This window comes from Rhinolophus sinicus, linkage group LG05 (assembly GCF_036562045.2).
Source record: "Rhinolophus sinicus isolate RSC01 linkage group LG05, ASM3656204v1, whole genome shotgun sequence".
NCBI classification, from domain to species: Eukaryota; Metazoa; Chordata; class Mammalia; order Chiroptera; family Rhinolophidae; genus Rhinolophus; species Rhinolophus sinicus.
The window spans coordinates 90,132,505-90,146,042 of record NC_133755.1 but is presented as its reverse complement, the minus strand read 5'-3'; the positions used below and the strand labels follow the sequence as shown (position 1 = coordinate 90,146,042).

The window sequence follows — 13,538 nt, the reverse complement described above, 5'->3', positions numbered from 1 at the left end:
GCTTTCTCCCACTGCCACCCTCGCGGGCTCCTGCATGAGCTAAGCTCTGTGCCACTGGTCTTCCTCACAGCACTGGCTCAACCCCTTCTTCATCCTCCTCAGTCACCCTGCTCCTCAGCCTCCCAGGGAGACCTTCTTGCTCATCTGCAATGGACGAGTCTCCAGCAGTTAAGGGGACACACCAGCTGTGGCCCCCAAGCCCTGCATCTCCCGTGCTGCTCACTGTTCTGAGCACACAAGTTAACCCCCGTCCCAGACTCAGGCCTGGTTGCTTTGCCCAAATGCAGTAATCCAGTGAGCGGTCCTGATTTGCCCTTCTCTCACCAGCACCAGCAAAATCCTGAGCCTCTTTCTCTGCCGCCGGGGCATTTCCATCGTGAGAGGGCAAACACTTCCTGGATGACTCAGAAGTTTCCTGCCCTCGGCCCCTGTGACACCGTCCCCCCAGTTTCCTCCTTATATCCCTATAGCTGGTTTGCACACAAAGGATCACATATTGATTCCATTTATGTGAAATGTCCCCAAATAGGCAAATCTAGAGACAAAAAGTGGTTTAGTGGCTGCCTAGAACAGGGGGATTGGGAAGAAATGGGAAGTGACTTCCTAGAGGGTATGGGGTTTCTTTTGGGGTGTCGAAAATGTTACAAAATTGAGTGTGGTGATGGTTGCACAATTCTAAGTATACTAAAAAACACTGTACATTTTAAATGGGTCAATTGTATGGTACATATGAATTATATCTGTTACCAATAAAAAACAAAACAGAATAAAAGGAAAAGAAACCCACTCATATAAATCCACAGCTAAAGCTCAGAGCTCTCCAATGTCTCCTTGGTCCTAGTTGAAAGGAAAGGTAGCAGTTTAAAGGCTTGGGGGGCCAATACAGCCTTGTGGACATAAGTGTACAAGATTTCTTGACCACTCTTCATCTGAACCCTCTTCTCATGCTTGCAAACTCCCCACCATAAATCTACATAGAAGACAGAGTCCACCTTCCACAACATAAAACTTCAGATACTTGCTTTCCCGACATCCCCTTGCAGCCATGTGACCAAGCCTTGGCTAATCAGATGTTTTTGAATTTCTCAATCTAGAGCAAAGCAGGAGGGAAAGTGGAGAGTACCTCTGGTGGCAGCACTGACATCTTCCCATCAACACTCTGGTTCCAAAGTTTAAGATTTAGAATGCTGTTTTTTTTTTAATTTTATTGGGGAATATTGGGGAACAGCGTGTTTCTCCAGAGCCCATCAGCTCCAAGTCGTTATCCTTCGATCTAGTTGTGGAGGGCGCAGCTCAGCTCCAAGTCCAATCATCGTTTTCAATCTTAGTTGCAGGGGGCACAGCCCACCATCCCATGGGGGAATTGAACCAGCAACCTTGTTATTGAGAGCTCACGCTCTAACCAACAGCCATCCGGCTGCCCCTCCGCAAGCTCAATGGCAGCTCGTTGTCTTCAATCTAGTTGTGGAGGGCGCAGCTCACTGGCCCATGTGGAAATCGAACTGGCAACCGTTGTTCAGAGATGGTGCTCGTAACCAACTGAGCCATCCATCGGGCCACCCTAGAGTGCTTTTAACTGCTCAGATCTCCCTGCCCGACACACTTTTTTTGAATTTCTCACCAACCTTCTTAGTGTTTCTGTGAGCCTAATAGTTCAATAGTCTTTTTCTGATTTTATCACCAGAATGTGTTCTTTGGCTTTCAAGTTGTAATGCCACATGTGGAACTGGGGACCCGATAGCTGTAGATCTCTCAGTCCTGGGCAAGGCAAACTATCCTAGTAACTACAGCCCTCTGCTTACAATCACTGGGAGACAAGCATTTTATGCTTCATCTCACATTTCTGGAATCAGAACATCTTTTCTTCCATCCCAGAAGCATCAAGCAGTAATAGATGTCCTAGCTTTTAATTCTGCCTCCCTCTCTTTTTCCTTATAGCTGTTTTTAGATGTTAGTCTTCCTAGTGTTCTGTGATTTCTTATGATTCAGCTTAATTTTTTTTTCAAGTCCTGCTTCTTAGGGTTTATAAATTTCATAAATTCTAGAAAATTCTCAGCCTCTTTAAAATATTCACTCCTCCTGGAACTCTGATTATGTGTCACACCTTCTCACTCTATCTCCCATAATTTTAACCTCTTTCCTTAATTTCCATTTCTCTGTATCTGTGTAACCTCTTCAGATCTACTTCCAGTTCATTCTTTTAGGTGTTGTCTAATCTGCTTAACCAGTTTCCAACTTCATGTACTGTATTTTTCATTTTTAAAAGTTTTAGTTTTTATCAAACCAATCTGGTCCTTTTCGATATTCATTGGTCATACTTTCTCTTTAAACATAAAGAAGACATTTAACATTTTGTACTTTTCCCTTTCAACATCTGTCTTTCCTGGTCTGATTCTGTTGCTACTATTCCTAATGACTCTTGTTCATAGTGGTTTCTTTCCTTGTGTGCTTTGTGTTTTCACTGTAAACTCCTAATCATTGAAATTCTATCTGAAACAACTCCTTGAGGCCCAGGTTTAAAATGCAATCCACCAGGAACCTGGTTGGTAGTCCAACCTGAGACCACTTTAAACTGAATTATCAGCTTTCGGATTTTCCAGTCCACATGAGTAGAATGGATTCTAGATCTAAACAGTACTGAGAGCCAGCTGTGCTTACCTATTATTGGGGAAGTTTTTTGTCCCCGCCTCCTATCTCCCCTTGCATCCAAAGCCAAAGCTAAATAGCTGAGTTGTGGGACTAGTTCACTCTTCAAATGACCTGGGTTTAAATAGGAGGGGGTCTCTGATCTGACTTCCCACTTTGTAGGAGCTTTAAGTTTGTTGCTACCCCCACACATGGCCCCAATAAAACAGTAGTTTTAGGCCACGCACAAACCCCACAAAAAAAGCAGAATGAAAAGATGAGTGACAAGAATGTTTATGAACTGGCTCCTACGTAAAGACCCAGACCTGGGAGCCGTCAACGGACTCCATAGCCTGGTCACTGACCCTTTTTCTTCTATACCAGAACCTCTGGTATAGAGGGCAGGGACTGGAGGAGGACATGAAGACACAATGAACCAGATACGAGCAGAGAAGTGTGGCACGGCAGAAGGCTGCGCTGTTCTTATCTAGACCTGGGGCAGTTGCAAAGCCTTCTAGTCATTTGTGACCTAATCTAGTTCAAGGGCAGCTGTGAGCCTTGTCCTTGAAGAGAAAGAACCAGAACAGGCCAAGCCCAAGTCTGTTCCCACAGATCCATTTCTCACCGGGGCAGTAGCAGAGCTGAGGACAAGTCCTTATTAGTCTTTGTTCAAAGGGAGATGTCTCCTGTCCTTGCCTGCATTTCGGCGCCTTTTTCGACTTAAGAAGCTGTCTAGCTTCCTGCTGCGTTTCAGTTCCTTGAACTTCTCAGCTAGGGCCAACTGGCGCTGCTCAGCTAGAGGACAGGGAGGAAAAAAAGCTGATAACCAAAGGAGGAAGCACTCCTCTATCCCTTTTCCTAGGTCAGTAATTCTCAACCACCATACTGCGATACACTGGTGTATATATGCAAGCTGACTTTTTCTGATTCCACTCTTTCTCAATTCAACTGAGATCTGTCTATGTGCCTGGCCCAGGATGTGTGTGTGTGGGGGGGGTGGGGGTGGGGGGGTGTACAGAGATAAAATCAATATTCTCTGCCCATAATCTAATCAGGGAAACAAGAATGATTACAAATAACTCCTCCCTACTACTGTGTTTCCCCGAAAATAAGACCTAGCCAGACCATCAGCTCTAATGCGTCTTTTGGAACAAAAATTAATATAACACCCGGTCTTATATTATAGTAAAATAAGACTGGATCTTGTATTAATTTTTGCTCCAAAAGACGCATTAGAGCTGATGGTCCAGCTAGGTCTTATTTTTGGGGAAACACGGTATTTCTACTTTCTGCCACCTTACCATGGGATCCAGCCTTCATGCCTCCCCTTAGGACCCCCAATACAGTACCCGGCCACTTTGGCTTCTGACCCGGTCCCTGTAACTAGCTTGGAATAGTTGTGCCCCACTCACATTTCTTCAGGAAGTACGGACGATGGCCCTGTTGGGCCTGAGCCCGCCGCTCCTGCTTCAGAGCCAGGTGCAGCTCTTGCTGCTGCTTTCGTTCTTGTTGTGCCATTTCTTGCTGCTCCTGAGATGGGTGAATAGGAGGAACTGTGAATCACCTCCTGCCTTCAACTGCTCTTGCTGCCCACCCACAACTCTGACCCACTCACCATTCGCTGAAGCAGCTGCTGCAGTTTCTCATGTTCCTCCCCTGAACGGTGCTTCTTCAATTGCTTTTTCACAAGCTCCACAGTGGGAAATGAATATGATGGTTAGCATTCTGTAAACGTTAGCTGAAATTCTGTGCCAAGCATTATTCTAAGAGGTTCACATATGTTAACTCAATAACACTATGGGACAGGAATTATTATTATCTTTTTATGATTAGAAAACTGAAGGTTAAGTAATTTGCTATTGGTCACACAGTTAGTAAATCAATGAGCCAGGATTTCAATATAAGAACCAAATTAGGGAGAGTTAAATCAAATAGAGAGAATTAAATCTGCTCCCTGTTCCCTCTGCCCAATTCTCCAACCTGTGCCCTATTTTCCCACCCTTTGGAACCCCCATGAACAAGTCTCATGCAGCCTACCTCTTTCTCTTTGGCTCGGATGTCATTCAGGAATTGATATGTTTTGTCAAACACCTCAGGATTATATTCCCCTGACAAATCGTCAAAGCGGGGGTCCCGGGCTACCTTTGGAGAGAACAGAGAGAATATAAAAGAACTGTTCAGTCTCCTTTCATTGAGAAAGCACTTCTTACCTCTTCCTCACCTTCTTACTGATGGGGACAACTTGACGCAAAAATGGTACCCGGACCTTGGCTGACATTTCCAGAGGCCTATGGAGAAATTAAAGGACAGGTCAAGGGGACTCCAGTCTTGGTCAAAGGCCTCCCACCTGCCATCAAAGAAAGCAGACACCTACACAAGATCACAGGTATCCTCTAACTCCTGGGGCAGCCTCACTCCTCACCTGTGCTTATCTGCAACACATGTATTTTGGACAGGTGGTCTAGAATTTTGCTTCTTAGTGCTGTTTCCAGCTACCAATTGTTGGTATGTCTTAGTCCCCACTTGGCTCTGCAGTTCCAACAGCTCCTCAAACGACATGTTAGATGTGTCTGTGGAAGGGGTGGGGGACACACAACTCAGCTCAGCATCTCCCACTAGTGGAAAGACTTCATCCCATCCTCATTCTTTAGGTAACTGATCCTTCCCAATATCCCCATAAAACCAATCACTACAAGTCCCGGGCAGCACAGGTTGTAAATGGTGCTACACTGACACCTAACTTCCCAACTGTTCCAGCTCCCGGGGCCTCATCTTGCTAAGGAAGGTATATATGTAAGACCAGTGGTGGACCAAGCCATCGTTCCCTTTTTCACCCTCTTTTAAATCATTCTTTCACAGGTTTCCCCACAAGGGGCTCTGTCTCCCTGGCTTAGTTACCATTGCCAATGTTCTGGTTCGTACTCTCAGCACCTCACCTCAATCAGTGCTCTAGCCTTCTAACTGGTCTCCCAATCTACAGTCTTACTCTCAAAACTATGCCCCCCCGCTTCCGCCTGAAAAAGACATCTAAAATGCGTATTTCCCTTATCATTCCCACCTCATTTCCACACAAATACACTTCAGGTCATGTCACTCCAGAACTGGAACTCTCCAAAGGCTTCCCTCTTGCTCAGAGTAAAAGCTATAAACCTTACAATAGCCTGAAAGGCCCCACGTGACCTAGCTCCAGTGTTGTCTCTAATCTTATCTCCTCCTAATCTCCTCCTTCCCACTCCTCTCTAGTCAACTGGCCTCCTAGCAGTTCTTGAGCAGGAGGGTTACGTTCCCACCTCAGTTCCTTTGCACTTGATGTTGCTTCCGCTTGGAGCACTTTCTCCAGACATATTTATTACTTGCTCCCTCACATCCTTCAACCGTTGCTCAAATGTCACCTCCTCAATGAAGCCTTAACACTGCAACCCCTCCCGTTTTACTTCTCTTCACAGCCCTTCTCACCTTTTTGGAAAATTGAGATACAATTAACATGCCGTAAGAGTCACCCTTTTAAAACATACAATCCCGTTCTTTATTGCTTTTTCTTAATTGTTTTTTTGTTTGTTTTTTACTGCCCTCGCTAAAAGGTTAAGTTCCGTGAGGACAGGCGTTTTTGACTGCTTTATTCACGGCTGTTATCTAGAGCTGTGCCTGTGTACAGTAGATGCTCAATAAATGTTTGACAAACTTCTTGAATCTTGACCTACTAACCCTTCCGCAGCAACCCATGCCCTTTTCCTGACTGTGCTTTTGCATACGCGTCTTCTCCCTGCGGAAACCCCTCGTCCTCTTTAGGAAACAGCTCAAGATGTCTGAACCCAGCAAGCACCCTCACTCCCTACTTCCCATTGCGTTGGGGGCGTTCCCCGGGTTGGCCGTTCAGAGAACTCAGCGGGCTCACGGTAACTATGCCACCGGCTCGGAGACCGCACCAGACCGGGAGCCGCGGCTCGGTCTCCCTCCCCGCCCCGGCGCCCGTGCCGCACCGCCCCTCGGCCCGGCCCCTCGCCCTCACCCTTCCGCAGGTCCCCGGGCCCCAGGCCCTCACCATCCTCCCTGTGGTCCCGGGCCCCGCGGGGAGACCCGGCGACCGCCGCGGCACGAGAGTTCGCTCTCAGCATCGGCTCGCGGGGCTCGGCGACGGCGAATGGCGCCACTTCCGCTCCGGCGGCCCCTGCCCCGCCTCTTCCGGCGTCTCCAGAGGCCGAATCTGCACCACGCGGTGACCAATGAGCCGAACGCGCCGACCGCCGGGGCTGGCGGGGGAGGGCCCGGAGGGTCGCAGGAAGTCGGCCCGGGAGCCCCAGGCCGAAAGGGACGCCCCCTCGAGATAACGGCGTTCACGTTTTTGTCGCATGGCCCTGGACTCCGCGCCGACAAGAAACTAGGGCCAGGCCGCGTTGGTATTTGCTTTCCTAATGCTCTTGGCTGAGAGGCCAGAACCTCAGCACCCTGTCCCGTTCTCAAACCCCTGTGACCCCCACAGAATTCCACGAAAACAGATCACGCGTTTAGTAGGTTTTTAATTCATTTTTATAAAATCTGAGCTGGCTGAGGGCGTCAGGGTTACAGCAACAGCTCAAGGAAGGGTGGGATTATCTACTGGTCCTCGCCTTCCCCAGCTCTGGGAGCAGGAGGTTTCCTGGCAGCAGCTGCTACTCCTCTCAGCTCCCAATCAATGCTCATGGCTCAAGCAGGGATAGGGGGTGACAATAGAGCTGGAGGGAGGCTCCTGAGGCCCAGACACTGCTTGCTTCTCCCTTCTCCCCATTCCCCTCACTTCCCAGCGGAGCCTGGCTGGCCTGGGGCAGAGCAGAGGTCCCAAGAGCAGTTGGAAGGAGGTGGACGACGGGACAGAGCACCAAGGGAAGGGGCCCTCGGCCCAAGGTGGGAGGGAACCTAGCCCTCCCCCCACAGTTCCCCACTGAGTTCACAGCACAGAAAACACCTCTAGTCCAACAACTCCATGTGGAGGTATACCAAGTCCAGGGTCCAAAGGGGCAGGCGGGTGAGAGATGGGCAGGGGCAGTGAAGACAACAGCAGGCTGGGGGAAGACGGCAGAAACCCTCCTACCCATGGGAGGAGACAATGGGGCGAGTGATATTGCTGTTGGTGGTCATGGCATTCAGCTCCCACCTGGAAGGCCAATGGCAGGCAGAAAGGACAGAAGGGTGAGTGTCCACCCCAAGCCCAGAATTTGCTAGACCAAAACAACACACCAGTGCCTTCAACTTCCGACAGGTCCACCGCCCACAGCCACCTCTTCCTGACAGCCCTACTAAGTTAACAATCAGGCCCCACCCACCACCAAATCCAACACCGCTCACTCCTCCACCTGTCAGCTCAGGTGGACTTCTATTTATGTTTACATATGTACTCTCATGCCCAACACCTGGAGAAAAACATCTGTGTACACATCTCAGTAAACTTCCCAGCCTACCTTTCCTCCTCTGCTCAGATCCAACCAGGCAGCTCCTCCTCCTCCCCCCACCAGGAATGCCCATTTTTGTTCTCAACTACCATCTATTTTAAGGGAGCCTGACCCCACTCTCCTATCCCCCCGGAGGCCTTCCCCACCCATCTCATCATATTAAAATTAAGTCCCCCTCTTTTTGACAATTCTGTCATTCTACAACGATTTACCAAGAACCTCCTTAGGCCAAGACCCTCACTACAGTCTACTTGGTATTCGGTACTTGCACATGTACCGAATGAAAGAATTCTGGGTCAGCCTATGATCCATCAGTTCAGCTTTGTACACACCATGTCACCAAACACGGAACACACAGACCCACAGCAAGTAAGAGATAAGCTGAACTGATACAAGGAGGGATGTGTCCCACAATGATTCAGAAGGACACAATTATACACCAAGTACTTTTGGTGCTTGATTTGGATCTAGGAATAGAATTTGAAGGGAAGTAGGAAGGGCCTCCCTTAATTCTAGAATAAGGTGACCCAGAGGCTCCTAAACTTGTGTTTACTCTGCAGCTAGGTTCTATGATGTAATCAAATTTCTTCAGCTTGTTCACAAAAACAACTGTATGGGCTCAGGTCTCAGGAAATGATACTTCTCCGCTTGGTTTGAAACAGGATTTTTTTCCCATATAATTACCAAGCTGACAGTTTTATCTCCCTCCGTCTCATTCCCACAAGTATGCTACATCTCCAGCAGAACAAACAGTTCTGTCTCCTTCATACCGAGGCAAAGCTCATGTTTTTTCAGATCATGCCTGTGCTGCCCACTCACCCTCAACCAATCCCTCCTCTCCAACCACTCACTGTACCTGATGTCATGGGGCAAACAGGACTGGTCCAGGTTATACTGAATCACAGCCAGTTTGCACAGAGTCTTCAGACTGGGGCCTTCAAAGAAGGAATGGGAAAGGGCGATGGTCAGAGCGGAGGAAAGGGCCAGGCCTGGATGTCACCACCCACAGACAGGGACCCGGATGGCAGGGCACTTTGGAAATAACTATACTCACTAAAGTCCAAAATGTGTAAGTCAGAATGATCGATGAGGTCAAATTCATCTCCCAAGCCTTCCTCAGGAGACGGACTGTAGGGATCAAAAGAGAGATGAAGAAAGGAGGGAAGATGACCCACGAGACCCTCTTGCTCAAATGCCTCCCATACTAGTCACTGACTTAGGTCCTTCCCTGAGCCCTCCCCTCTCTCCTCCGAACCTGGTACCCCCAAAGAGCACAATCTTGTCACCAACAATACAGCAGCACTGGCGCCGACGGGCACATGGCCCCTTCCCCTTCGGTTCAATCTTCTTCCAGGTAAAGGACACTAAAGAGGAGTTGATACAGAGATTCGATCCCTGCCCAGTCCAGGTATCTTCTCCACCCCTCACCCCTCACCTACTCAGGGTGATTTCTTTCTTCTCCTCCCCTCTCAATTGCTCCTTGCTTCTCCCTTAAAGCCAGTGTTCTTTACCAGGGTTAAACTTCCACAGGTCACGGAAGTGCCGGTTAAGCCTCGCGTTGTAGCCACCAAAGATGTACAGCTCCCCATTATAGCCAACTGGAAGGAGAGAGGAATGTCAAGAGTGTCAGCACAATGGGCAGGAAGGGGGACTCTGGAGGGACAGAACACACACTCACAGGCTGAGTGGCTCCGGCGCCCCTCAGGCAGCACCGGGGTCGGGGGACAGTCCAGCCAGGCCTCAGTCCTGGTGTCAAAGACTCGGATACGGTTGCAGTAAATCTCATTGTTGGAATGGAATGGCCCAAAGCGGTCAGCACGGCCCCCAAACACATACATGTGGCTGCCCAGCATTGTGGCTGAGTGGAAGTCCCTCCAGCGCGCAGGGTTGCCCTGCGCAGGAGCAGAGAGAAGAGGGGGAAGGGTTCAGCGCAGAGGCTGGGAGGGGATCTGCTCTCACCATTTGCGCTTCCTACGGTTTCTTCAATTGAGGGTGGAGATCTGGGAGGAAAAAGAAAGGGCAGACCTTTGTACAGATAAGGGTCCATGTCATGGTGCTGGTATCCAGCTTGTGAATGTCATTGGAAAAGCAGTCCGCCTGAGTAGGAAGAGAAACGAAGTGAAGGGAGGAATAAAAGAGGGGGGGGGTCAGTAGTCACCCTCTGACCCTCCATTCCTCCCCTCAAAATCTGCAAACAAGCCAAAGCCTCCCATTCCACCAGCCTCAACTCCCCTTCCTCTTTCTCATTCTCACCCTAAATCTAGACTTTCTTCCCAGGCTTACCAGCTGCTCATAGCCCCCGAAAATGTACATGGTCTTTCCCAGGACACAAGCTGAATGTCCGTCCCGGGCCCCAGGAACTGTTCCTGACACTCGGGGTGTGGACCACTTGTGAATATCTGAAGGAGAAGAGAGGATGGGCCAGGTAAGCACCTCTGACACTCTCTCCTAGACTCTGGGGTGCCCTAGTCCCAGCCCCCTCAACCCACACCTTCCCAGCCCCGAGACACCATGTGGGGGAACGTAGCCTCTCTGAGACGGATACTCACTGACGTCAAAGGCATAGAGCACATTGCAGGCCCCTTCCGTGTCATTCCGCCCACCCCAAAGGAAGACCGTGTCATCGATGAGGACCGTTGAGTGTCCATACCGCATGTAGGGCACCACCGGAACCTGCCCGCGGACGGCGGGTCTCACCGGGGGCAGCTTTGTCCAACGCAAGGACACTGTGGGCACAACTCTGCTCAGCCCTGGGAACCCCCCTCCGGGCCGTCCACCTTTGCCCCAACCAGATATCCGTTCCCTCATCCCTTCTGGCCCTGGGACGACCACCTACACGCATGCAGCCACCTGTTCCCCTCCCTCCCGTGGGCACCCAGGATGGTTCCAGCATGAGCTTACCTGCATTGAAAATGTGCACATCAATCTGTCGCAGGGTTTCATAGTCTTCACCGGAGCAGTAACCCCCGAAGGAGTACACCCGGTGCCCAACAGCCACTGCGGCGTGGTTCACCCTGCGGGGCCCGCCCTCCAGGTACACAGTCCACCGGAACATCCCCTGGGACACGGGCTACAGCAACATGCCCCCCCGGCACGGCCTGCTGCCTCTGCTCCCTGCACACAAGTGAGGGCCAAAGGCTACTCAGGCAAGGCCCGGCTCATCCAGCCTCTGCCCAGGACCAACCCTTGCCTCTATGTGTCACCCTGGTGGCCTCCCACGCCACCCGTCCGCAGCTCAGGTGGCTGGCCCTGCCCCAGGGGAGCTGCCAAGGTCAGGGAGCTAACCCTGGCTCTGTGTTCTTCAACAGCAAAGCAGGAGGGGGGGGGGCGGGCATTCCGACCCGCTTGCCAGCTCAAAATCTGCTGATCAAGGGCTCAGTATAGTTGGCCCCTTCTCATGGAGGCTCCACCCTGACCTGGCACAAGCTCTAAGCCTCCTTCCCAGGCTGGTACATTCTCTTGTATCTCTGGCTCTGCTCTGCTTACTGCCACCTCTCTAAGAATCTCTGTGCTCTTTAAGGTGGGGAGAGGGATCTCAAAATACTCAGAGCTATTAATAGCCGGTCAGCCCCAGACAGTCCATTGAAAGCTGGCATGAGTGCTTCCAAGCAGAAAAGCTTCTAGGCTTTTAGAGTAGATAGTCCCCCTATCCAAGACAGGGTGGGATTGATTCAGGACGGGGGCTTCCATGTTGCCATGGATGGTTAGCCTCTCGTAGGGAGCTGTCAAGCTGAGCTGTTGTCTTTGGGTCAGCCAGGGCCCCTCACAGGCACGAGGAGTTCCTTTGACAGCTGTGCCTGGTATGCTGCCAAGGCTACGAACTTAAACCAGAAAGGTATGTGTCTGCCGAGGATTGAGGAGGTGGGGATGGGGGTTTTCTCCTGCCACTTCCCCAACCCTGCTATTGTGGTAGAAAACAAGCTGTTTCCAGCAGCTCTTCTCCCATTTGGGTCCCTGAAAGGGGGTAGGGGTGGGGGTGTGCATTAGAAAAGGGTAAGGGAAGCAAAAATGCCCTAGGGCAGGACAAGAAAAAGACGCTGGCATGAGAGCTCATGATCTCTTAAAGACAACCTGCCAACCTAGTGATAACCGGTACGTCTGAAGGCTCTGTGAAGCAAAACCTCCTGCAACTGGCACTGCCTTCGCTGGCAGGCACGGGCTGGATTTGGGTGGGTCATCTGCTCCCTGTTGAAGGCAGAACTTCAGGCACAGAGAAAGCTCAAGTAAGGGAGGCCCTTGCAAGAAAGAAAGATGGCTTTCAGCTGGCTTGCCACCCCTCACCCAACTTCCCTCAACCCCCCACCCCAAGCTTTACATAGCCACCCTGCCAAACCTGAAACAGCCCCAGCAGGAAAGCACTCTCACTTCATCACTCCAGTCAATTCAAAAAATCTTGAATCTGAGCTTGTGGGGAGAGATAGGGAGGTTGAAGGGCTTAAGAATGGGGGTCCTTTGTCTTCCCTCATAGCTTCTATTTCCCCTTCAGCTACCTCAGGGTAAAGAATTCACAGGGGAAGAGAGAAGCAATTCCATGCAAAGGCAGAGCTTCTCCTCCATAAGGACAACTCAAGCTCATGGAAGATAAGCCCCAAAGTCTCAGCGGCTCTGTTATCTTGGGGTCTCTCCCATACTTCATCATTGCTGCATTCTCAACTTCTTCAATTCCCTTCATGCCCCCTCCCGGGTCTCTTGCAATTTCCGCTCCCCATTTCTGCCCCTTTTGATCTGAGAGCTTTGCAGTTTCTCCTTTTCCCGCTTCCCACCACTCCAAGCTCCATCCAACAATTCTCCATTTTCCCTCTTTTACGAAGGGAAAAAAAGCTAACAGTCATCGACCCCTTTCGGCCAGAGATAGTCCTCCCGGTATATGACGCTATTTCTGGATTCTTCCAGTCATACCAACACCCCCCCCTCCCCCCATTATTCTCAGCTTCCCTGTTCTCACAACCCAGTCTTCCTTCCAATTCCCTCAGTGCCTCCTCCAGCCACCAGGTCTCCCCTACCAGAGTCCTCACCATCCTCCCCCAACCCTTCCTTCCTCATTAACACTCTCCGTTCCCATCATCCCCTTAGTTGCCTCCCCACCCCCACCTCATCACTCTCAGGCCCCTCCCCCACTAACCAGCGCAAGGCAAGGGCGTCCCCAGCCTCTCCAATTTTTCTTGTCCCTCAACCCATCCCGGGCTACCTTGCCAGGCCGGGCCGGGGCGGGGCCGCAGGTTCTCGCGCTGCCTGCAGCCTAGAGCCCGTTGCGCGCCAACCGACGGCGAGGTCCCCAACAAGATAAATACAGCCAGGCTCGGTTCTTCCGGCGGGCAGCGGTGTGCGCACGTACAGTCAGAGCTAAGTGCCGGAAGCCTACCGGGACTTGTAGTCCACGGGTTTCGGGAGAGACGCCAGGGGCTAAGGAGTGAGCCGGAGCCGAAGGAGTTTCTACGCATGTGCATACATATGTCAAAAGCTGTGTGTGTGGGTCTCTGGGTACTG

The 13,538-nt window shown here is 50.8% G+C and overlaps 1 protein-coding gene across 11 annotated transcripts; it reads right to left on the bottom strand.

Moving 5' to 3' along the window:
• Positions 1 to 2,903: 2,903 nt before the first annotated feature.
• LOC109450747 (kelch domain-containing protein 3) lies at positions 2,904 to 13,517 on the bottom strand. Of its 11 annotated transcripts, XM_074332967.1 has the most exons (15): positions 13,240 to 13,496; positions 10,953 to 11,165; positions 10,601 to 10,777; positions 10,335 to 10,450; positions 10,077 to 10,148; positions 9,730 to 9,943; positions 9,563 to 9,649; positions 9,307 to 9,415; positions 9,106 to 9,179; positions 5,048 to 5,195; positions 4,847 to 4,913; positions 4,663 to 4,767; positions 4,241 to 4,315; positions 4,038 to 4,155; positions 2,904 to 3,420 (listed from the first exon to the last, which is right to left on the bottom strand). In XM_074332967.1, the coding sequence occupies exons 2-15, from the start codon at positions 11,104 to 11,106 to the stop codon at positions 3,284 to 3,286; spliced, it is 1,653 nt and encodes a 550-aa protein (XP_074189068.1). In that variant the 5' UTR covers positions 11,107 to 11,165; positions 13,240 to 13,496; the 3' UTR covers positions 2,904 to 3,283. The 11 variants fall into 11 exon arrangements, with proteins under 11 accessions (XP_074189068.1, XP_019593930.1, XP_074189064.1 ...); XM_019738371.2 differs by lacking the exons at positions 2,904 to 3,420; positions 4,038 to 4,155; positions 4,241 to 4,315; ... (1 more) ...; positions 4,847 to 4,913; positions 5,048 to 5,195 and adding exons at positions 7,125 to 7,756; positions 8,908 to 8,986; positions 12,131 to 12,286; positions 12,385 to 12,455 and having other exon boundaries at positions 13,240 to 13,379; XM_074332963.1 differs by lacking the exons at positions 2,904 to 3,420; positions 4,038 to 4,155; positions 4,241 to 4,315; ... (1 more) ...; positions 4,847 to 4,913; positions 5,048 to 5,195 and adding exons at positions 7,125 to 7,756; positions 8,908 to 8,986; positions 12,131 to 12,236; positions 12,385 to 12,455 and having other exon boundaries at positions 13,240 to 13,379.
• Positions 13,518 to 13,538: the final 21 nt, after the last annotated feature.